The sequence below is a fragment of the Anopheles coustani genome, chromosome 2 (assembly GCF_943734705.1).
Source record: "Anopheles coustani chromosome 2, idAnoCousDA_361_x.2, whole genome shotgun sequence".
NCBI classification, from domain to species: Eukaryota; Metazoa; Arthropoda; class Insecta; order Diptera; family Culicidae; genus Anopheles; species Anopheles coustani.
The window spans coordinates 22363235-22386990 of NC_071289.1; the positions used below are offsets into that span (position 1 = coordinate 22363235).

At 46.6% G+C, this 23756-nt stretch overlaps 3 protein-coding genes across 3 annotated transcripts; all 3 read left to right on the forward strand.

The window, feature by feature from the left end:
* Positions 1 to 1717, forward strand: LOC131264094 (uncharacterized). Its single transcript, XM_058266383.1, has 2 exons — positions 1 to 548; positions 625 to 1717. The coding sequence occupies exons 1-2, from the start codon at positions 1 to 3 to the stop codon at positions 1715 to 1717; spliced, it is 1641 nt and encodes a 546-aa protein (XP_058122366.1).
* A 711-nt stretch (positions 1718 to 2428) lies between these two features.
* On the forward strand, positions 2429 to 4346 carry LOC131265645 (uncharacterized). The gene is made up of 2 exons (XM_058267928.1): positions 2429 to 2976; positions 3052 to 4346. Exons 1-2 carry the CDS (start codon positions 2429 to 2431, stop codon positions 4142 to 4144), a joined length of 1641 nt encoding a protein of 546 aa, XP_058123911.1. The 3' UTR covers positions 4145 to 4346.
* A 679-nt stretch (positions 4347 to 5025) lies between these two features.
* LOC131264095 (probable 4-coumarate--CoA ligase 3) lies at positions 5026 to 6789 on the forward strand. Its single transcript, XM_058266384.1, has 2 exons — positions 5026 to 5567; positions 5691 to 6789. Exons 1-2 carry the CDS (start codon positions 5026 to 5028, stop codon positions 6787 to 6789), a joined length of 1641 nt encoding a protein of 546 aa, XP_058122367.1.
* Positions 6790 to 23756: the final 16967 nt, after the last annotated feature.

Consider the following 23756-nt stretch of genomic DNA (forward strand, 5'->3'; position numbering starts at 1 on the left):
ATGTCCAACTATCAACCATCGTACGATGCTGTCTCCCGAACATGGGAAGGTCCAACAGTCAAGCCGGTGTTCAATCCCGAAGCCAGCATCGGGCAGGTGATATTTGAAGTGCTAAACCGATCTTCGGATCGTCTGGTACAGATCGACATGGATACCGGCCGGTCAATGACGTACGCGGAGTTCAAGAGCAGGATGATTAGGTTCGCTCAAAACCTCACTGCAATGAGAGTAGGCAAGGGTGACGTAGTTGTGTTGGCGAATGCGAACAGCGAAAATCTAGGACCTCTTGTGTGTGCTCTGCTATCGATCGGTGCTCCATTCAATGCACTTTCTCCGAACTTCAACGAAGACGATATGGCACATATGTTGGGAACAACGAAACCGAAGTTGGTGTTCTGTGATGCGAACAACTTCGATATAGTTCGGTCTGCAGTAATGCGAGTGTTCCAAGGAAAAACTCCACCGATATATGTGTTCGAGGACAAGAGAGACGACGTTCAGCACGCAGAGGAGCTGTTGAAGGAAACGGGACAGGAGGATAAATATATGTAAGACTTAAGTGAATGATGCGATTTGATTTTCTAATCGATACTAACTGTATGTTCATGTTTTATTTTTTTTCAGGCCATATTATTTGGGTGATAGCCGAAAAACTCTCGCTGCAATCCTTTGTTCTTCGGGTACTTCAGGTGCACACAAGGGTGTCAAGCTATCGCATGCCAGTTTGATGAAGTTCGAATTATTTTTCACACTTCACCATCCGAAAGACTCTTCCGAACAGAGAGTTTACTTCAACTTCAGTGCCATCTACTGGGTAACCGGTGTATTGTGGCTAGTGAATGTTTTGATCAATGGTGATGTGCGGCTCATTACACGCAACGGTTTCAATGAGGAACAGTTCTTTGAGGCAGCAGAAAGGTATCATGCTGCTTTTATTTTCACACCTCCAGCGTATGCGAATGCAATTATGTGCCACCCGCGGATAAGATCAAGCGATCTACGATCTATCAAATTTTGGTTGATCGGAGGAAGTATGGTTCCGGAGGATCTACGAGATAGAGCTGACGCGCTGCTTCCAAATGGTCGCTCAGTAAACGCATTCGGATCGTCGGAATGTGGAGTCGTTGCTACAGACTTCGGTGCACGAATACCTAATGCTATAGGGACGCTGTACGCAGGGATACGAATTCGAGTTGTCGACGAGCTCGGAAACAGATTAGGTGTCGGTGAACGTGGTGAATTTTTACTGAAACCGGAATATCCTTTCCTCGGATACTACGGAAACGAACTGGCAACAGCGAATGCCTGTGATCAGGATGGCTACTTCCGCACTGGTGACATCGGTTATATCGATGAAAATGGTACTTTGTATTTGGTTGATCGTCTAAAGGATATCTTTAAATATAAAAATTTCCATGTAACACCATCCGAGCTCGAGATGCTCATTTGCAAGATCGAAGGAGTACAAGAGGTTTCAGTAGTAGGCGTTCCAGATGCAGATCAGTTGACAGATCTACCGGCAGCGCTTATCGTGAAAACTCCTGGTAGTGACCTTGACGCACCGACAGTACAAGCTATCATCAATAACCAGGTTTCGGACTTTAAACGACTCCGAGGAGGCGTCCATTTTATAAAAGAGTTACCAAAAACTGGTAGTGGCAAAGTATTGCGCAGAGAGGTTGCAGAAATCATCAAACAGAGAAATAATAATAACTAATCATTGGTTTTGAAAGGTTGTTCCACAGAGTGGTATAGATTTCATTGACATAAATTAGAATATTATTGTCTGATCTGCAGTTTCAAGATTTCAAAAAAGTAAATGTAATATTATCAGTAGATATGGATCTACTGGCTTAAGCTAACGTAAACGCTTCAGAAGCTAAGAGATTCAGAGAAAGTGTGTTTAAAGAGTTTCATAAAGGTGCATGAACAAATAACATGCGATTAACGGTTGTCGAAGTCATCGATCAAACGGGATCCTCACAAAAAGTGACTGCAAGCAGAAAGAGTTGAACATTATTAAGAAAAATAAACCTGCTATAATGACCAAACAACTATGTGTGCTATACAAATCTTTTTGTTGAGTACTTTGACCGATAACGAGGAAAGAAACCGGTTCTTAACTGAATAATTATAAAAAGCTTACCTTGCTGAGATGAATGATAAAATACGCTACTAAGTAAAATTATAACTGCACAATGAATTGATAACTACGGACCAAAGATTCATCAGTACAGTGAAAAGCCCTTTCTATTCAGAGATAAAACAGCACTCATTTGTCAAATAGCGTCTTATTGGTATCAGAAAAATATATATCTTCGCGAAAGGGTATGATAAGATAACAATTGAAGAGTATTTGAAGCGCTATTGAATCCTAGGTTTTAGCTCAGGTATGGTAGTCATCTAGAAGTACACGGTGGCAAGAGTCATGTCCAACTATCAACCATCGTACGATGCTGTCTCCCGAACATGGGAAGGTCCAACAGTGAAGACGGTGTTCAATCCCGAAGCCAGTATCGGGCAGGTGATATTTGAAGTGCTAAACCGATCTTCGGATCGTCTGGTACAGATCGACATGGATACCGGCCGGTCAATGACGTACGCGGAGTTCAAGAGCAGGATGATTAGGTTCGCTCAAAACCTCACTGCAATGAGAGTAGGCAAGGGTGACGTAGTTGTGTTGGCGAATGCGAACAGCGAAAATCTAGGACCTCTTGTGTGTGCTCTGCTATCGATCGGTGCTCCATTCAATGCACTTTCTCCGAACTTCAACGAAGACGATATGGCACATATGTTGGGAACAACGAAACCGAAGTTGGTGTTCTGTGATGCGAACAACTTCGATATAGTTCGGTCTGCAGTAAGGCGAGTGTTCCAAGGAAAAACTCCACCGATATATGTGTTCGAGGACAAGAGAGACGACGTTCAGCACGCAGAGGAGCTGTTGAAGGAAACGGGACAGGAGGAACAATTTATGTAAGGTTAAAATTCGGTAAAGTAAGGTCATCAATATTAACCACATATTTGTTTGTGCATTTTTTTATGATTTAGGCCACGGTATCTCGGTGACAGTAGAAATACTATAGCTGTGATCCTTTGTTCCTCTGGTACTTCAGGTGCTCCCAAGGGTGTCAAGCTATCGCATGCCACTTTAATGAAGTTCGAAGTATTTTTCACTCTTCACCATCCGAAAAACTCTCCAGTACAGAGAGTTTACTTCAACTTCAGTGCCATCTACTGGATAACTGGCCTCAAGTGGCTAGTGAATGTTTTGATGAACGGCGATGTGCGGCTTTTTACACGCAACGGTTTTAATGAGGAACAGTTCTTCGAAGCAGCTGAAAGGTATCATGCTGAATTCGTCCTTACTGCTCCAGCCTATGCGAACGCGATTTTGTGCCACCCACGGATAAGAGCAATCGATCTACGATCTATCAAATTGTGGTTGATTGGCGGAAGTATGGTTTCAGAGGATCTACGAGATCGAGTCGATGCGCTGCTTCCAAACGGTCGCTCGGTGAACGGATTCGGATCGTCGGAATGTGGAGTCGTTGCTACCGACTTCGGTGAACGAATACCTAATGCCATTGGGATGCTGTTCTCGGGTCTGCGAGCTCGAGTCGTTGACGAGCTCGGAAATAGATTAGGTGCCGGTGAACGTGGTGAATTTTTGCTGAAGCCAGAATATCCTTTCCTCGGATACTACGGGAATGTATCGGCAACAGCGAACGCTTGTGACGTCGAAGGCTTCATACGCACTGGCGACTTCGGTTACATCGATGAAAATGGTACTTTGTATTTGGTTGATCGTCTAAAGGATATCTTCAAATATAAAAATTTCCATGTAACACCATCCGAGCTCGAGATGCTCATTTGCAAGATCGAAGGAGTACAAGAGGTTTCAGTAGTAGGCGTTCCAGATGCGGATCGGGTGACAGATCTACCGGCAGCGTTTATCGTGAAAACTCCTGGTAGTGACCTTGACGCACCGACAGTGAACAATATAGTCGATAGCCAGGTTTCGGACTTTAAACGACTCCGAGGAGGCGTCCATTTTATAAAAGAGTTACCAAAAACTGGTAGTGGCAAAGTATTGCGCCGAGAGGTTGCTGAAATCATCAAACAGAGAAATAATAAGAAATAATCAAACAAGATGTTTTAAATAACGCAAACGATTGAACTTCAAGGAGTCCGATGAAGTGGATAGATGTAAAACGAGCTCCTTCATCCCGGATGTGGTAAACTTATGCGAAGAAAAGTTGTCGAATTCGTTGTTCGAGCGAATAATCCTCACAAAGAAGTAGTCAGACATAGAAAGTGTTGAAATATTTTGAATAAAATTATTCTGTTACCTTCCTTCAAAACAACTATGTTTGGTGTTTAAATCTATTTGTTAGGTACTTGAGCCGATTACGAGGCAAGAAACCGGTTCAAGAGCAGGGAAGGATCGGTACACATCGTACTAACCGGTTTCTGGCCATCAGATGGCAAGTGCTCGGAATCGAGAGAAATCGGTCCACACAATCACAGAGTGAAGGAGTAAGGGATTGGATTCCCGTCCGTCTCATTCCACTTTCCATTTGTACCGCACGTCAACAAGTCGTAAGTGCTCTGCGGGTGGACCTATATCAAAGATCATAACTCGTTGACAGTATCATGATGTTTGAAGCGCTTGTCCAAGCTGTTTTGCTTCAGATGAATGACAAGAAAATTCGGATGAATGACGCGACTCGTTTTTACCCTTGGAGTGAGCGCGACGGAAAGAGAAACAGATTGTTTCTTATCACTATGACTCGTGAGTATCACTTCTTCGCCGCTGATACTAACTGGAGAGATTTAATGGCGCTGAGTGGAAGATTGCCCACTTCGTTTTTGATGCGTAAACTGGTTTGATAACAGGCCGACCCGGTAGAGATACAAAGGTCGTCGTACGAGGAACCCGTAGGGGAAGCTGCTGTACAGTGTACGTCAGTCTTGAATTGCATTTCAACCGAGTTGGTATTGTCCCGAGAGTGCTCGCTTAGTATGGCGCTGTGTACGTACGATGAATCGACCCGTACCTGGTACGGTCCAAAGGTGGTACCGATCTTCAATCCGAAGGCGAGTGTAGGGCAAGTGATGAACGATATTTTGCGACGATCACCCGACCGGATAATCCAGATCGATATGGATACGGGGTTCAGGATGAGTTGTGGCGAGTTCCGGACGAGAATGATCCGGTTGGCGCAGAACCTGGTGGAGGTTTGTGGTCTTCAGCAGGGTGATATTGTGACGCTGGTAAACGCCAACAGTGAAAATGTGGCCCCTCTGGCATGCGCACTGATGACAATCGGAGTAACGTGGAATCCACTCGCGCCGGCTTTCGCCGAAAATGACATTGCGCACATGTTGCGTATGACCCAACCGAGGGTGATATTCTGTGACGACGGAAATGTGGACGTTGTGCATGCTGCCTCGCGCAAAGCTGTCCAAGGGAATCCACCAATTTATGTGTTCGAGAGTGCCAGGGATGACGTGCAGCATGCGGAGGACCTGTTGAAAGCGACCGGGCGTGAGGAGCAGTTTGTGTATGTAACAAACAAGGGGCTTGTACCATGATACATACACAATGCCACCTGATAACGCGACGGTCACTGAATCTGTGTTGAAGTCGTGGCATTAATGAAATTTCATTCTTATCTTCTTTGAAGCGCTCCGAATTTGGGAGATTCGCGAGAAAATCTAGCGATCATCATGTCCTCCTCCGGCACCACAGGCCCTCCCAAGGGGGTGTGTTTAACACACGAACAAATCATCGGCATCATCGGCAGCAACCCACTCGCGAAGCCAATGACCATCTTCAACTTTAGCCCGTTGTACTGGGCTACTGGCATGGTTATGGTACTGACCACATTCTCGAGTTCCTCTACACGTCTTATCACACGACGTCTATTCAGCGAGGAAAAGTTCTTCGAGGCGGTGGAGAAGTACCGGGCTAACTTCGTCTTCATGCCTCCGTCGTACGCCAATCAAATCTTAGGCCACGAGCGTGTACAGAAAGTTGACTTCTCTAGCCTGGTGTTCCTAGCGGTCGGAGGAAGCTACGTGTCGGATGCGCTGCGTGATCGATTCGAACGGCTGCTTCCGAACGGGCGAACGTACAATTCGGTCGGTTTGACAGAGATAGGTTGGGCTTCGTGTGATTTAGGCAAACGGAAGCCCGGTTCTGTGGGCACTCCGACGGCGAACGTGAGTGTCAGGATCGTCGATGAGGAAGGAAATTATCTGGGCGTCGGTAAGCGGGGTGAGATACTGCTAAAGAATACCGAATCCACCTTCGTGGGGTACTACAAGAATGAGGAAGCCACCCGGAATGCGTTCGACGGGAGCGGATTTTTCCGCACCGGCGATATCGGATACTTCGACGAGGAAGGTTACCTGTACATCATCGATCGGCAGAAGGATATCTTCAAGTACCGTGGATTCCACGTGACACCAAGCGAGCTGGAAGCCATCTTGGGCCAGATCGAGGGAGTGCGAGAAGCGTGCGTCGTGGGCATTCCGGAAGATGCGGATCGAACGACGGAACTACCGACGGCGGTAATCGTGCGTTCGGAAGGAAGCACACTCGACGCGGTGGAAGTTAACCGAATCATCGATAGCCAGGTATCGGACTTTAAGCGTCTACGTGGAGGCGTTTACTTCGTGGAGTCACTACCCAAAACGCAAACTGGCAAAATCTTGCGCCGTAAGGTGGTGGAGATGTTATATGAGATCATGCCTCCGAATGGCGCGTCTTCAAAGCAGTGATTTTGGAGTTTTCATCATTTATCTGATGTCTTAATGGTGGACAGTTGGGAGTTCAAAAAAGTTAAATATGTGACCAGAAACCAACAACACGTTAGACTTAAATTAAGGAGGTGGACCAGCGTTGGTGCAGCATTCCTCAATCTGTACTGTATTATTTGTTTACAAAATTATATTCAATGATTAAGTGCCCTGGATGATTCTACAACACTAAATAAAATGTATTAGAAATTTGATATTCTTTGAGAACTTCTCTTTTCAATTGATTTGAATTTGATTGAAACTTTTCAACAGTATTTGCCAGAAATTCTTTGTTTTGTAAAGGTATACAATGGTATAACAGCATGCCTAGAGAGATTGCCGAGGCTGCAAACGTTCGCGAGTTCAAGCGCTTGTGTGCCGTGTACGTTAAGCAGGTTGTTAAGTAGCACCCAGTAGAATGTGCAATGTCTCGTAGTTGTCTATTGTGAAAATTTAATGTTTGTAAGCATCGCACTTGTCATCACGATCTCACAGATGATGATGATGAGATTTTTGTTTTGCAAATTTAAATGTAAATAAAAAAAAAATGGAACAACATATCTTTGAGACACGCGCGCGTAAAAGTGGAAATTTGAAGTTGATCTTTCTGTAGGAACTGCATCAGTCGCTCTTGTGCAATCACGTGGCAGGCGCCTCGAATTCATCCATTGATGATATTTTCGACGTGACCAACTGTTTCGCGGATAAGGTTTGCTTAATTTGCCAATCCTGGAAAGTGGTATCTCCCCTCCATATGTTGGATAAGGGAGATACCGGCTACACGAATAGGAGAGAGCATTTTTTGGCCGTGCACTCCGGAGAGCGGTTCCACGACTCCTGTCTTATGGAAGTTGTGCTAACCGCTGTACGCAAGGAAAAGAGAGCTGACTGGTCTTTTTCGTGAAGGGTCACTTTGATCCCACCACTTCGTGATTTGCCTTGGATATTGCTTACAAATATCTTATGATAACTCCGCCATTCTCAAACCTGTGTTGGGGTAAGAGGTGGGACTCATCATCATCATTGAAGCCTTCAAAAAACGACAGTTTGAGAAACCCTGACAATAACACCTCTGACGCACCGATGATCTTGAATGCCCGCACATCCGCTCGAACACGAAACGAATGATAGATTTGCTCCTCGCCAATACCCACCACATTCCACGATTTCCCATAGCGTTTCCGAGTGCGCTCCAGACTCCAGCGCAAGCGGAGTGCGTCAATTTTGGAGGCAAAAAAAAACCTCCCTTTCGGCGGATGGAGTCGATCGGACCGGTCTGTCGGCGGATTATTACCACACTCGAAGCGCACCATGATCGCGCACGTTCGAGCTTCCCGCATCCGCAAGTAGTCATCGACCGCAGGGCTAGGTTCTAGCGGTTGCGGACTAGACTAAAATCGGCTAGACCGGTATGATCATTACGATTCTCCAGCTCTCAGAACTCCGGCCGGATCCGGTAGAACGGTGCGGCGGACGCGGTGTACGCGTAACAACACAACAGAACCTAATTACTTCCGTGAAATTGAAACAGATGTTCCCGCGGAGCGGATGCGCGTACACAAAATCGCCATCGTGGTCAATCTCGGAAGGCAATGGTCCTTCGCGCTCCCTCTCTCACCACCTCTCTCCTTCTCTAGTGGCCCACGAGCCTTGTGCGCCTTTGCGGATGCTGTGATTAATGAAGAAGGTGGTAGTAGGGGGAAGAAAACGCACCGAAAGCTACTCGTAATCGATCCTGAGTGATGGCGATGGTGCGTGGAGTGGAGTGGATTTTACGCGAATCGATCGATTCGCAAGCCCCTTGCGCAGGATTTGTAAATTGGCTCCCTTCCACCACCTGCCTTATGGGATGGGAGGGAGGAGGGTGGGGGTTTGTAATTAACCTCTGGGCAAATCTCATCTAGACGCGGGCTAAAGGTATCTGGAACTTCTAGAGCCCTTCTAGCGCGGGTTGTCTAGCTCAGAGAAGGAACTGATCTTTCCAGTAGATTCGAACAGGTCTCCAATTGAGGTTGCGAAAATGATTCAGATGATCTGCAACACTGTGAGATATTGAACCTGTAGAGTTTCACAAAAAGAACTGATCCGAGCACAATACCGGTTTTTGTCGATAATCATGTTCGACATGTAAGCTCTTTTGAGTGTTATCCCAATATTCCAATTTATTGCATTTACATCTGCAAAACGTTGATTTACCTTCTCTTTGATACTTATACTTGTGATATGAACTTTCACAAAAAAAACTAAAGCAACAGAAATAGCTACGCTTTCCCCAACAAACGGCCCACTGTAGCCCATTTTTTAACCTTTGATTTTGACTAGTATATCTTATCTTTTTTCTTCTCGGGAAAGTCTGAGGTTGCCGACGCATCGGTTGCGTAGCGTTACGTCGCGAGTCGTGCGGCCGCGAACAATCGCCTCGCGGTTCCCGGAACGCATTTAAATATAATGGAGTGGGTGAAACGGAACTGACCGCCTCGGTAGGATGATCGAGCGGGTCTTCCCCCTCGGATTTTACTTACCGGGAAGGTGTACGAACGAATGATCGTAGCTTTTCCTCCCGGACGGAACGTCGTGACAATTGGCAATGACTGTGAAAATTCCCACGACAAGCTGAAGGGAGGGGCGGACCGGCGGAAGGTCGGTCTGAGAGAAGCAGAGCATTCTGAGCGAACGGAGGAATGTTGACTGTAATTGCGACAAATTTCTTCACCATCGTCAGCGTACCGACCTGTCGGCTGTGGATCTAATTCAAACCCACTGGGAGGTCTGTGTTGGAGAATGGAAAAGTTAAAATTAACAATAGAAATAGCACAACACTGGCGAGTGGTCCAGACGTTCAAAATCACGAAACATAGATAAAAATTATACAATAGCAATATTCCTCAGTCAAGTCATACAATACAAACCCATGAAATGTCTCAATTTTCATATCGCGTTTCTGTGAAAACTTTGTTTTTGGAACTTAATTTTTATAGATCATCTATTGATTGAACCTCTCTGGAACATTAGACTGTTTCTTTCTGCAATTGCAACTGCACATAAACTTAAAAAAAAAAATCATATCAAGGGAGATAGTTCATGATCAACGATAATTGATTGCCCTACTGAACCATCAGGGTTATCTTCTCCTTTGTATTGTTCACCAACGGAACGGTACAATCACTTTTGAAGGCTGTCTGGTTAGAGTTGTCACTCCCACTCTCGTTCGCATTTTTGTTTCCAACATTTATTGCTGTACGAACGAGCATTGCGAACATAAAACTTCCAGCCATCCAGATCCGATACCACAGCGTACCTTGGCGGGATCCAAAGCGTCTTGAACCGTACGGTCCCTTTGGAGGCCTCAGGCGGGAAGCGAAAGAAAGTTGGCACAGTAAAGAAGACGCTCGGTACGGTACTGGCTGGTCGATGCGAACCGGAATCTGTGCATACAACAATCGTACAATAAATACCAGGGTCAGCAATGCGCCAAGCTCGTGCCGTTCTGACGCCCGACACATTTTCCACGATCGCAACGGTTTTGGGGACGAATCATCTCAATACAACATACACAGGCTAATACAACGAAGATTAACAAAGGACCAAGCGTGAGTCTGCGTGTCGAAAGCCACGCGGCTGTTTAAAATCGCCAGGAGGTAGCGCAAAGTTTTGCTTAGGGTTTGCTATGCTTTAACTCATGCTACAAATATCTCTTTGACTGGAGGGTCTTTTTTAAATATGTTGAATGCATGATCGAGCAGCCGAAATATTTGGACTGCAATTTTTCTTGTGAAAGCATAAAGAGAGTCATGGTACGAGGATTGTTCTAGTACTCCATTAAATATTGAACGTATGCATGAAATGATTCATACGAGGTAAGAATTTTACAATCGATTTCCTGGATGTTCAAATTATGGATTCTTTTGTTTTTTCTATATATTTATTTATTTATGTTGAAAAGAATTATTAGGATGTTTTCAATACGTTGCCTGCCAACCGTTTTAGCACATTTTTAGTACAACCATTTTTGATAAAAAACATTTGCCTATAATATTTTTTTAGCCATTTTCGAAAACCAAGCAAAGACTAAGCTTTCCAAAAGCTGGTGATTGTAATTACTAAAGTAGCAATTTTACTTATTTATTCGGCAAAAACTTTTTAGAACTAATGACAGCTGGTTATCAGAAATGATAGCAATGGCAGTGACCGTGTTATACTGGCCGTATTAGTACTGATATTTTCTACAATTTTAATGTTATTTTTCAATATATGTATGGTGCAGTTAACTGTTGTTCGATGCTTTAAAAAATGCAATAACAATCTTGGCCCAGGCTTACAGTAAACCACATGCTACAAGGCACACACAAACAGTAACCGAAACTTCCATTCGGCCAGTACTTGTTAGCATCATTCCAGCGTTCCCGTCGCGTACGCTTTCTTTCTCTCGTGCGCCGTTTTATGATCCCTTATTTCGCGCCGCTCCAACCCCTTGGCCCTGGCATATCCTGGGAGGCGGCCGAACACAAAAGCCACTCGTAAAAGCCAAGTCCAAAAAAAAATGCTCGCAAAATAAGGTAAAACAAAACCGAATTATTCCGGCGCAGCTCAAATAGACCATCCGAATCCGTGCACGGAAGGGGTGGCACTCGGGTGGGAGGGCAAGAGCACATTAAAAATTCCCATTTTATGTATATGTATCTCATTTCCAGCATAGAACATGATACAATTCCACCGAACCTGCGCCATTATTGCGCGCCCGGTTGCCTTTTGTTGGCTGCCGGTACGCGCGCGCGCTCCCCCGGGGATGAGAAGAAATGACGACGGAAGAGAGCGCAGAGGTCAGTCAACCCACGGGCAGTCAACCTGGTATAGAACTCTTATCCCCCCCTATCCAACCCCTCGAGCTCGACCTCACTCGCCGAAGCTGCCAATTGCCCGCAACACTTTAGGGTGGATCTTCTTTCTTGTTTGTTTTCGGAGATTCTGTGATGAATTTATGGGGCCACGAATTACATCACTTTCCGGACGAGTTTCTGAGGGTAAACGCTGGTGTTGGTGTGTCATCGGGCGAGGCTGCCGATTCCAACCACTGCTTGAGATTGAGAATGGGAACTTTAGAATGGCCTAAGTTTAGCGCAACGTATTTTCCTTTATGCTTTTCCAATTAATAGAAGAGACTTTTTACGATCGATACACTAAACGTAACATAGAATACGTATACTTCGTTCAACTCAAAGAAACCTTTTTCAATGATTTCAAATAATCTTCTATAAAATCTCTAAATCACATCTTCTCTCGGCTCTGATAAATTACTCGTCAAATCATTATCTTCGGTAGATCTTTGTGATCCCCGACTAGAAGAAACGGTATAATAGAAGAACTCAAACGTATTTTCTACCGTTTCACAAATGATAACTACCCGTACATAGCACATCCCGCAAGAAGATCATCAAACAGGTTTCGTAGACCAACTGCTCGAGATGGAGAAAGAAAGAAAGATAAAAAAATCCCCAACCAATATGTTGTTTCGCTGCTGCCGGAGTTTATGCGTTCATATTTGGCGCACCGAGAGTTTGCACACTCTTGTTTTTTTGCTTTTGTTTCCCCTTCTCCATCAGCCCCGGGCTTTGATCCGGCCCGAAACGCGACGTTAGGCGTCAGATTCGCCACAGCCAACCGTTAATCATCATTATCAACATTATGAAAAAGGAACGGCCGGCGGACTTGAGGGGAGCGAAACAAAAAGGCCCAACTATCGGAGGGAAGATGCAGGGTCCATCATTCGGGAAATAATCGAACACCGAGGGCCCTCTTTCCGGGGGCACCGAACAGCTCGGGCTACTGTTTGCGATCCTTGGCGCGGAATTGAATGTTCTAAGTCGCGCGGTTTTTGAAAAACTCCCCTGCGGGGATCGGTCCGGGTCGGGTCGGGAGGGGTTGGCGGTCGCGTTTTGCCCGAAATAATTGAAGCCTGGATGATGCCCCGAGGCGGACGAGTTCAACAAGGGTCAACGAAGATGGAATCCGGCATCATATCATATATCTTTCTAATTTTAATATTAAAAGGAAGCGTTTGAGACAAAATATTGTCTCCTCGGGGGCAAACTCTTCGTTATTAGTAACATCCTATAATTTATTTGTTACCTCCCTTGTTTTCCTTCGGAAACGTTTTTCGATCGTCTAGCGTTTCAAATCAAAGATCTGTGGTGCAATTGAAAACCTTGCGCAGGTTGTCAACTCGCCGGTTGCTGCCCTTAGATGTTTGTCGTCGCATCGGACCTATGATGACGCTGACCTTGGCAGGGTTGATCGGCCGGTCGTAGCTCGACAACAATAGAATTAGACAATTATTTCAATTTTTCCCTGCCTACGTACTGCTTGCGCACCCCCCTCCCCCTTCGTGTCGCGGAGATGTGCGTGAGTTAAGGGTTGTTTTTTCTACCTCCCGGTTGCCATTTCGTTTCTCTAAATATTATCACTGCTCGTATGTGCGCGAACTGGCTGTTGTCGGTTGTGTGGCCGCCTGTTCGAAGCTATTATTATCAAATTACTCACGTTTCACTGGCGCGAGCGGCACATGGCCGAAAGCGTCCGTACACGGACACGGGAAAAGCGCCCGCTCACGCGATCTCACGATAGCTAGCGCAACCGTACCGAGCAGGTGAAGATGATAGCTTTTTACAGCCGAACAAGGTGTACACGACAGCGTCATATTTTGAGTGACGTTAATTTGCGAAATGCCTTTTCCAAACCATAAAACACGTGCCTAATGGCGTAACGGGAAAAAACAACTGGCAACTGTGTGTTTCCAATCAACAAAACTATGGTGCAAAAATGAAGGAAATGTTACATTGTGAAATGGAATAGACTAGAAGATACCGAAGGGTGGAGCGCGTTTTAACAGAAAGCATCGATTGGGAAATCATATTTTGTGAACATTTGCTTCTATTTAGAAAGAGAAAACGAAAATTTACAAAAGTATGGAGTTCATATGGATTCACTTTTAACGTTGTTTTCAAAATTCGATAGTTACGAAATATCACACTTTTTCTTCTAAGCACTGAATCTTCACTATTTGTCCACCGAATAAAAGAAACACTTTTCAACTCACTGCGATTCACTTTTCCCTTTTTCACTTCAACTCGAACTTCACTGACGAACGATCACTTGCCGAAATCCGTCGAGCTTCCCTGTACTGGGTATGCCACTGTGAGAACACGGGAATGTTGAAAAAAATCCCGTGAATTCTTCCAGTGCCATTACATGTAGCAGGGGGTGTAAAACAAAAAAAAAACAACCCTAAACCGAACAGTGGATAATTATGTTCGCCGAACCGCCGATGCGATGCCGGGTGCCTTCAGCAGCCGCCGTCGTCCGTCACGTGGAGATCCGCTCCGGGAGCGGCCGATCGATGTGTGTGTGGCTCGGTGCGAGCGCATGAAGCAACTGACGGAAGAACCTGTCCGGGCGCGACCGGGAAGCCTGAGAACTGGCCCCTCGGTGCGTGGTGATCGGTGGTGCTATGCTGCGCTTTCCGTTATGCTGCTCGATGCCACGGTTCGCTGCCTGATCCGAGGGGAAAGGAAAAAAAATAAGGAAGGGTAATACGGCGGACGGAAAGAGACGGCCTGCTCCGGGGTGCCTGATGGAAGAGAGAAAGAAGGTGAGAGAAGCAGTAGAGAAGAAGGTTCGAAAGAATGGAGAAAGAAAAGGGAGCCAAGAAACCAGCCAGGAGGGAAGGACTCCGGGCCATGACGGAGCGAAAAGATGCTCGAGCGGAAAGAGAAATGAGCGAGGGTTTGAAAGGACGGAGCGAAAAGAATGCGCGAGAAAGGAAGAATCTTCACTGCAGCGGTGAAGTGAAAGATCGGCCCACGATCCAAGGTTTAGGCGTCGCGGTCCGGGGCTTGTCGGTTGATCCGGAAGAGAAACACGGAGCTCGACCCGGGCGGGCCGGGTGGAAATTAGTGTCTGGAAAAAGAGCATCTTTTCTTCTTCTGGAGTGGAAAAGCTCCACGGTGGGAAAAATCATCTTTCGCTCAGGAACTCATTAGGTCTTTTCGATTGCAAGTACTGCTTACTGTTATTTCCAAAGTGCAGGTTCTCTGTAGAACAACTCAAAATAAAGAGATTTTAAATATTGTATCTATACTTCAATTTACCTTTGCTCGTTCACACTTGTGCTCTGCATCTCTTCTTGAGGAATTTAGTTTTTTGTTTATGTTGCGCTGAAAAGGAACGACACAAGAACCAACACCTCGGGCAAAACAGCTCCAAGGGGTTATCCACACTGCTCCGCGGTAGGAACCGGATCCGGACCGACGCCGTGCGACCTGTTTGGCATCAACACCGCGACTGACTTGACTGACGCACGGACGGATTGACGAACGGCGGACACACGGATGGAGCGCGCTGGACGGATTGACTTGCGCTTGTTGTTTATTGTTGTTTTATTTTCCTGTTTTTTTCCTCCCTTTCCTTTGCTTCCTTCACCGCCGCACTCTCGACCCCTTCTAACATACCTGCTCGGGTGCCCCGTGTGGCTGTAGCGTGTGTGTGTGTGTGTGCGACCGTGTGGTCGCGGTGTTCTTCGATCCGTGATGCGATCCGTCGTGGTGCTGAAGCGTTGGCTGCTCCAGCGGTGCGTAACCGTGGTCCCGCCGCCATCACCTTTGCGCACCTTGCGCGCACCACCGCCGGCTCAGCCGAGCGTAACGATCATTTCTCCGGGACTACTATTCCGGCGTTAGGCTTATTTTTACTCTTTTCATTTTTTACTGGCGTTGTTCCCTTTTTGCTCCTTTTTTCAGTTTTTTACTGCTCTTCCCGGTGTTAAGCGCTTCCCTTCCTGTTTTGTGCCGTGTTTACTCACACACGAACTGTAGCAAACAATTCTCTTACCCCCTCTTCGCTCTGCCCCGGGTCCTCCTTTCCTCCCGGCAGCCCCCATCCGTGTGTCTCGCATGAAAAAGTAACAGAACTTACTGGTTGTAACATGTTTTAAGTTCAGGTTCACTTGCAAGCCACATCGTCCAAACTTATAGAGCCCAGGTTGGTTGGCCGTTTCTGAAAATTCTCACTCTTGTTCGCCGGTCCGCACCACCCGCCCGGGACTGCTCCCATTCACCCTTAATTAATCAATCTCTCGATCTTTTTTTTCCCCCGGACCGCGGAAGCAACAATGTGTCTTCCTGCCGCCGTGTATGTGAGTGTGTGTACGTGTGAAGATAAATCTTTCCCATCGATCTAACAGCACTCCACGCAAGCCGTCCGTCATCGTCAGGAGGGTGGCTATCACCGCCATCATCATCATCATTCTCATCATTGTCGCTGTTGGTTTCATCATCCTTTCTCTTCGGGGTGGATTTATTAATTATTTAATTCATTCACTCCCTTCCGAAACAGGGCAAAAAGAGCTCACCGCGATGTAACCATCGAGGTTGGCCTTGCGCAAAACGAAGAACAACGACGGTAAAATAAACCGTACTGCTAGCCAATCGCTGCGAGCGCGTTGCTTCGCTCTCTGTTGCCGTGCACGACACGAAAGACTTCAATGCGCGCGTGTGGGATGGCAAGCGACGAACCGGGCCGGGTCAGAAAACTTTTTGGTAACATACAATATGTGAAACATTTGTACTTTCCTTTTGAAGGTTCGATGACTAACGGAGGAGCAAAACATGGCATCATCACAAACACTTTGGTGTGGCGTGGATTATTGACCGTTTTGTTGCTTTATAAATATGCATGATTGATAACTTTACTTTCGCGTGCAGTTTTGACTGCTCAGTTCATTGGATATTCCATTCCACAGCACACCAGAAAAGTGTTGAGCATTGACATTTGCATAATAGCAACTAGTAAAAGAACATGGAGGCAAGGAAACACAATGTTCAACAACACCTGCACCAGCATCTGTTTTAAACTTCGAACTGCTTATCTTGTTCATATACAACAACGTAGCCCGCAGAAAAAACAAGACTGTATACCATCATAAGGCATTATTGTACGCAGGTGGTTTTTCTGAACATGATGGAAAAGAACGTTGTCTATGGTAGTTTCGAATCGTTTAATTTTAAAATTGCCCACAGCACTAGAAAAGATGACTCATGCAACGGGCAATGAGATAGGCAATCGTCACCGTCACATCACGGAACACTGTGGAAAGGCTCAATTGGCAGTAGAAGCAGGGAACGCTTCCCGGATCAGACAAAGGTGTTGCACTATTACGTTCCACACTAAAATTTAGTTCTTGTCCGACCGAATACGCTAAGCATGACGCGACGAACACTTCTGGGTGCATAAACTCCCTACAAACTGAAAACTGATTTTAATCAAGTAATTATTTTCGATTTAAAACTTCCGTTACAAGTAAAGAGCACGAATCAAATGCTTATAGATCAGTTTACGGGTAATAATTACTAGCACATAAATTGAACGACGTTTTTCGCTAGAGGCCTGACTCCAACCATAGCTCAACGGTACACTGGAACACACAAGAAGCACGTCCTCTCAAAGAGCGACCTCGATCGTGACTAAGCGACGAACCTCGCGCATCAGACGCAACCTGTTTAAACGTGTTCCCGCGACGTTTGGGCTCCCTCGTGAGCTGGTATTTGTGAACCGATCGCGTTGGCCCCTCTCTCGCCCTCTCCCTTTCTCTTTATATTCCGTGTCATGGTTTTTTTTTTGGTGTAAGAGATCGATTTATAACAGTCGCGTTATTTCATATATACAAACCATTCCACCTTTCTGTCGTAGCTTTATTTCTCTGTTCCTTCCGCCATCGCTGTTCCTACTCATTTCCTGTGCGCTTTCCGTTTTTCTCCCCGGGAAAACTCATCGAACGGGGTGTACAAATCGAAAAACAGCTGGCATTTGATCGTTCATTCGCTTTCTGGCCACACCATGCGCGCTCCCGGAAAGGGTGTAAATGGGTTTGTCATCGGTCTGGCAACTGGAGTGACTTCAACGATGACACCGAGCACGAACCGGACAGTTGACAGACGTTCGAATGCGGTGCCAGGAGGTACGATACGATCGCAATGCGCTACTAGGAGCCGTTGTGCTGGCGAACGTGATCGTGTAGGTTGATAATTGGATTAGAAATGTATCGATAATTAGCAGCTAGCGGTGCGATCGATTACGATGCCAGTCGTAATCGAGCGGATTGTTGCAGTGGCTTTCACAAGGAAAGCCAAGCAGAAAGCGATCCATTTTATAAGTCACATCACTGGTCAGTAGTTTTGTGAATTATCTTCTCTTCGAGGGTATTTTCAATTGACAAATGATACATCAACTAGGATTAACAAACACCTTAATGACCTTTCCTCGAGATAATTATAAATCCTCTTCGGTTCGCCTCGCTGAAACGATGAAATCTTTCAACAATTGCTGCGCGTCTTGCGGTGGCTAATCTTGACAGATCGAGAAATAAATTCATCTGAATTTCCCCACGTTGGTTTCACCGCCCATGCAGTCATTTAGTAAACCTGTTTGAGCCCTTCTTGCCTCGGTCCTCCATCGGTAGCCACAATCTTGTACACATCTCGTACACGAAGGGCGCTCTCAGGCAAAAGGGCTGCCTCGCGCTCTTGTATCGACATCGCGTCGTGCGAGCTTTTCCTTTTTTTTTTACTCGACGTCCTACCGATCGCGAAACCTTTATTTAACATGGTCATGTTCAACTGTCGATTGGTGACACTTAAACTGCTGCCGATAGGGCTGCGAATGAGCCCGCTCTTCCTTCCCCCCATATACTTTACCCACACCTTGGCCGCCCTGCCGTTTTGTATGCTTATCATTTCCTTTAATCCTTCCTTTCGCGCTCCACCGGCGATAAGTAAGTGGCCCAGTGGCGTTATTGTTTAGCAGGCGTCTTAAAGGAAAAAAGGGAAAATAACATCCCTTACCACGGATGCGATAGGAAGAGGATGAGAAGCAAACGAAGCAAACGACATGAAAATTCGTACCCAACCGGCGCGAATATGAAAATGAGCAGCAAGAGTAGAAAGCAAACAACCTTCCGATGCGGCAAAAGGTTTGTATTGGCGAGAAAAAACATAAATAACCGGCGAGCACAACGTACGCGACAGAGAAAGCGAATCCGGCGAACTTCGACGCGGAAAAGTGCGCTTGTAATTTTTTGAACAATTAAACATAAACTTGAGGTGACATCGCAAACGGAAAGCCACCAGCGGGCCTGAGCATGTGTGGCGTTGGGGGTTGGGGTTACCGAAGCCAGCAACTACAACATACCAGCAGATCTCCACCGGGCAGATGCCGTTTGTCAACTTTTGCCTTCGTCAAGCGATGTTTAAGCTTTTTATCCTTTGCCTCTTCACAACCCGCCGGCAGCGGGTTTGCCTCCATTTGCCAAAACCGAACGGCCAAAGAAGCAACAGCTCAACCACACACACAGAAACCATGCTACCTAGTACCAGTTTGAAGCCATCTTCGAACAAAAAACCGGTTCAACTGCTGCTGCCGCTGCTGCTGCAAGCATCCGCGTACGTTACGTTTCGAAGCCACGACCGTTACGGAAGAGCGGAGCGTCCCGAACTTCGGCAGGAAAAATAAAACGATCTGCGCTCAAGAATGTCCGTCTCGATGTACGAGCCGCTCGCTGTGTGTGCTTTCGCAGTCTGTCATAACTTTACTTCACCAGTAAGTTAAGGGAAGTTCCGCTGGAAGCTTTTAAATGGCCAATTTGGCCTCCTCCTCCCTTCCACCCTCAAAAACTGGTTGCTCTTAACCGAGCAGATTTCATCATTAAAGACACTTCGAGCGTAGTGATGGTTTTGTGCGGAGTAGCGGCGCACACATTTTTCGACTACATTTGGCACTCGCCGTGTTGGGCGGTGTGAAGACACTGAAAGTTATTCCCGCCATTCGAACGTCGTTGCGCGCTCGGGTGACAAATGCCTACACGAAATTTCAACTTCTCCACCAAGAAGAGACTTGAAACGGGTGAGAAAAGTAGAAGCGAAAGACTAAGAGTTGCGTTGTGTTGAAAAATAAAAAAATAAAATGCTTGCTACATGGTCACGTTTTCCGTGGAAGCAAACGTGGGCTAGTCGTAAGCACCGCGTGGCTCACCGCGAGCGGTCAGATGATGTTTGGACCTATTTTGCGGAAAGCAAATATACGCACACTTTACCAGAAAAATGTCACGTCATCGAAATTTACCCCCGCACAGCTCACCGCGCTACCTGGAACGCAAGCCGGACACCCCGTTTGCTGTTTTTTTTATTATCGTCTTCATAATTGCCAACGGGGTCCCAACTTTGTTTTGCTAACGAAACACAAATTGCGTGTGTGCCCCACACGGCTAGGAGGTGGCCCATCGGGTGCAAATTACGTGTGCGTATAGTCACATACACGCACCCAAATACTCGTCTATTTCAGCGGGCCCATGTTCCAAGCAAATGAGCACAACGTGGAGGCGGATCGGGTTACGTAAGCTCTGAAGGGTTTGTTTTATCTCCAGAAATAGTTGGATAGAAATTAACATTTACCGATGAGAATATATGCGTTGATCTACAACTGTTTTAGAAAATAAAATTCATACCATCAACTAAAGATAAATTCAACGAACTTTTGTGTTCCTTCTAAGCTTCACAAGGGATTGCTTTATGAAGACAGCAAGCTCTCATGGCCATCGTACAGATTGAACTAAATACCGAGACTTCCCACGGGGATAGCCTACAAACGGAAAGCAAGTTCCATAACAGAGCATTTGGCGTTGAGCTGAAAGCGTTGAAAGTGGCCACCGATATTTACACCCGTACCCCGAGTCTGGAGATAGCTTCCAAAACGAACCGAGGTGATGGTGTAATCCGATCTACAAACGATCCCGCAGCGACACCTCCCTTTTTCCCAGCAGCAGTCAGTCAGTCACACAGTCAGGGTTGTTGAAGAAGGTGATAAAAAGTCAATCGGCAACAACACTTTTCATTCAGCTGCTAACTAAACGAGCGCACCCCGGTGTCTGTTTTATGGGTGCTCTCCGCTAAACTGCTTGCCGCCAAGAAACTGAAGCTCACTCACCGGCGGAGCGCATGCGCATATATCTCTTCTTCAGGCCGCTCGACCAGGTGTGGCTGAAGAAAATAGATATATTATGCTAATTTAACCGAAAACATCGGCGTGGTGAAGGAAGAAAAGGTTGCCCTACCGAAAGGGACCGGCACGCGCGTATCTTACACAGTGAGCCCCCGTACGAGGACCCCCTAGTGGGCGAGGGCTTTCAAATGGGACCCGTTTTCCGTACACCCACCACCACATGCTGATACCGAAAGGTTAACTGTCGAGACGAGGGCTAACTTAATCCCGGGCTCGAAAGCCTCAGACGTGGTTCCCCGAATTCTCGGCTAAGAACAGAATTCTGAAGTCTGAAGTCGCGCGTCCGGGATATCCCTAGTTTGCGAGTTCGGATGGAGATTTTTATCTCGTCACGGATTAGTGCGCTAATTTACGATTCCTTCGGTTTCTTGACCGAACAGGCTCCTCTCCTCTGGGAAACGGGAGGATATGAGTGCTTTCAATCATTCGGGAACGGATGGCCCCGTTCGGGTGGAGAAAGATGTGAGTGGAAGCACAAGTGCTATGAGCATAGCCGCTCGTGCTGTTTATCACTGTCTGGCTGTTTCTCCATGGTCTTTGACTCTTTTTAACCTCGAACTCGTTGAGCTTTACGAACGGCAGTTTGACATTCTCCAAGCCTGTTTCGAAGATAGTAGCATCCTCGTTCTGATAGGTTTAAAAGAAGAACCGGCCATACCCCCTTGGTATAGTGTTTCGCATTGCGCTTCCAGGAAATTCTTTCCATACAAGGAAAAATAAGAAACCGTACGGTGTACGAACCGATGTGTTTGTGGGCGAGGGGTGCAACACGGATTGATTTGAGCTCGGTCGAGGTTACCGGTTGAGTTTAAATTCGTGACATGGCACTTTGGCCCGGGCGAAGGTGCTTTAGCGGGTTTCGCGAACTTTGACTCTACACGGCCGTTTGCAAACCCGGTACCTTCCGGTTGCGGAAGGCGTTGGGCGGACCGTATGGGCTCCGTTTTTTCCGTACCAGGGTTCTATCTTCAACACACTATTACCCTGCGTAATAGCTAGGGTAGGTAATTAATATCAATTGCCAGTACTTCAATCGATTTGCAAGGTTTCTAAAGGTTCCCCGGAGAGGTTCAAGGTTTCATGTAAGAAAATAATATTTGTTAGTATTTCCTGGCAGTCTCTTTCGAAACCTCTAAAGGCAGGTTTGTAAAGTATATAATCTCCTTGAATCATTACGATTCTACCTACTACTGGGATTTAATCGCGTTTCAACTCACACCAACGTTCATTAATAATTAATTAATTTACTCTTTCTATTGACGTTGCGCACGGATCAAAGATTCCCACACGTTCGGCTGGGTTGACCATTACCATTTTGTATAGAATTTCCTTTTCCTCTTCTGCGCGGTTGATCATTTTACGACCAAATCAACAGGTATTTGAAAAAGAAACATCAGGCTTGAGCGAACATACCCATCGTTAATGAGCATCACCCGGAGGGCGATCGCGCGTCCAGGAAATAGTAGAACAAACTTAATCACCTGAATGTTTGTTGTACAAAACTTCCGAACGTCAGAATGCCCGAGGAACTAAATCGAATGGATGAAACGCCGACCGGCTTCAACATGATGAAAGGGGCATGTCATTGGATTAGTTCGGCTGAATGGGACAACATGCCATCACAACATACCAACACGGGTATCCCACCCTTCGGCCCGGACAGTCTTCGGTTGGATCTTTTCTTCCGGCTTTGAGTGTGCCACCGCGGCCAGACAAACAGCTCGGGACCACCGGCGATCGCTTAGAAAAAGGGATGTGAACCACCACGAACGACCGATTATCCCAACCGGGCAGGCATCGGGAGATTTATCGATGAATAATTCGATCGAATGATAGATCGCTCATTTCCCGAAGCGATTTCCTGTCCAGATGGTGTAGGGGTGTGAGGTGATTTGGGTCTTTACTTGATTTGCTCTAAAGCGCAGGGTATGGCAAAGGGGGAAGAGGACGGATTATTAGCGGCAGCAGCAATTCCGTTTGACAGCCGAGACAGAATTTGTTTTGACTGGTTTCCGAGCAACGGGAACCCATAGGGATCCCGGTGATCACATCATCATAGACGCGAGAGGAGGTCATTATACGTTATTTTCCCATGACTTCATGCTACGTGGAAGGAATTAGTTCGTTTCTTCACTGTCACACAGCGTTCGTTTGATCTGCTGCAAGAGATCTGGACACGTCAAGGCTTGTGCCCGGCGTGGCATCGTTTTGCTAAACGTCAACCAGTGAAGAAGAAATGTCTCCTTCTGCGAGAAAAATACGGGGTCCTGTAGCATTTCACGCGAATTTGAGCGCGCCCTTCAACGATCGTGCCATTTCTGCCGCAACTAAACTATCCCGTTGGAAGGTTGGCTGTCCATGGCAGCGCACAAACCCCCTTTAGAGTCGAGCAGGCGTAGGCAAATCTCGACCAAACGCCGTTGATTCACAGCCACTTCCCGGACGTCGCGAGCCGTGGGAAGCTGTCCTAAGCGCTAATGCAGCGGCGACACTTGGCCTAGTGATGCTCCAGATCGTGCCGGGATAGAGGGAACACTTCTTCCGCCAGCATAAAGCAGTCCGGGCAGAACGTGACAAGAAGGTTCGCGCTACTCACCGGCCCAGCGAAGCTACGAACGCCTCAGCCGTCCGCCATCTTCATCGTCATCTTTCCACGTCGCGATCGATAATTGCCGTGCGGAAGCGCTCTGCCCGAAGAAGACATACCCCAGACAACTGGACCGGGGCACGATCTTGAACCGCGCAAACGTGCGCCAGAGCATGTCGAAGCGGGCATACCAGCAGCGACCAATCCAAAGGCAAATCTTGGTAGTTTTGTTTTCACTTCTCGACCTCGACACCGTATC

Excerpts from the sequence above, each read along its gene's own strand:
- LOC131264094 (XM_058266383.1), top strand. The coding sequence starts at position 1 with ATGTCCAACTATCAACCATCGTACGATGCTGTCTCCCGAACATGGGAA. Across the intron at positions 549-624 it reads GGACAGGAGGATAAATATAT|GCCATATTATTTGGGTGATA; the intron begins GTAAGACTTAAG and ends ATTTTTTTTCAG.
- LOC131265645 (XM_058267928.1), top strand. The coding sequence starts at position 2,429 with ATGTCCAACTATCAACCATCGTACGATGCTGTCTCCCGAACATGGGAA. Across the intron at positions 2,977-3,051 it reads GGACAGGAGGAACAATTTAT|GCCACGGTATCTCGGTGACA; the intron begins GTAAGGTTAAAA and ends TTTATGATTTAG.
- LOC131264095 (XM_058266384.1), top strand. The coding sequence starts at position 5,026 with ATGGCGCTGTGTACGTACGATGAATCGACCCGTACCTGGTACGGTCCA. Across the intron at positions 5,568-5,690 it reads GGGCGTGAGGAGCAGTTTGT|CGCTCCGAATTTGGGAGATT; the intron begins GTATGTAACAAA and ends TCTTCTTTGAAG.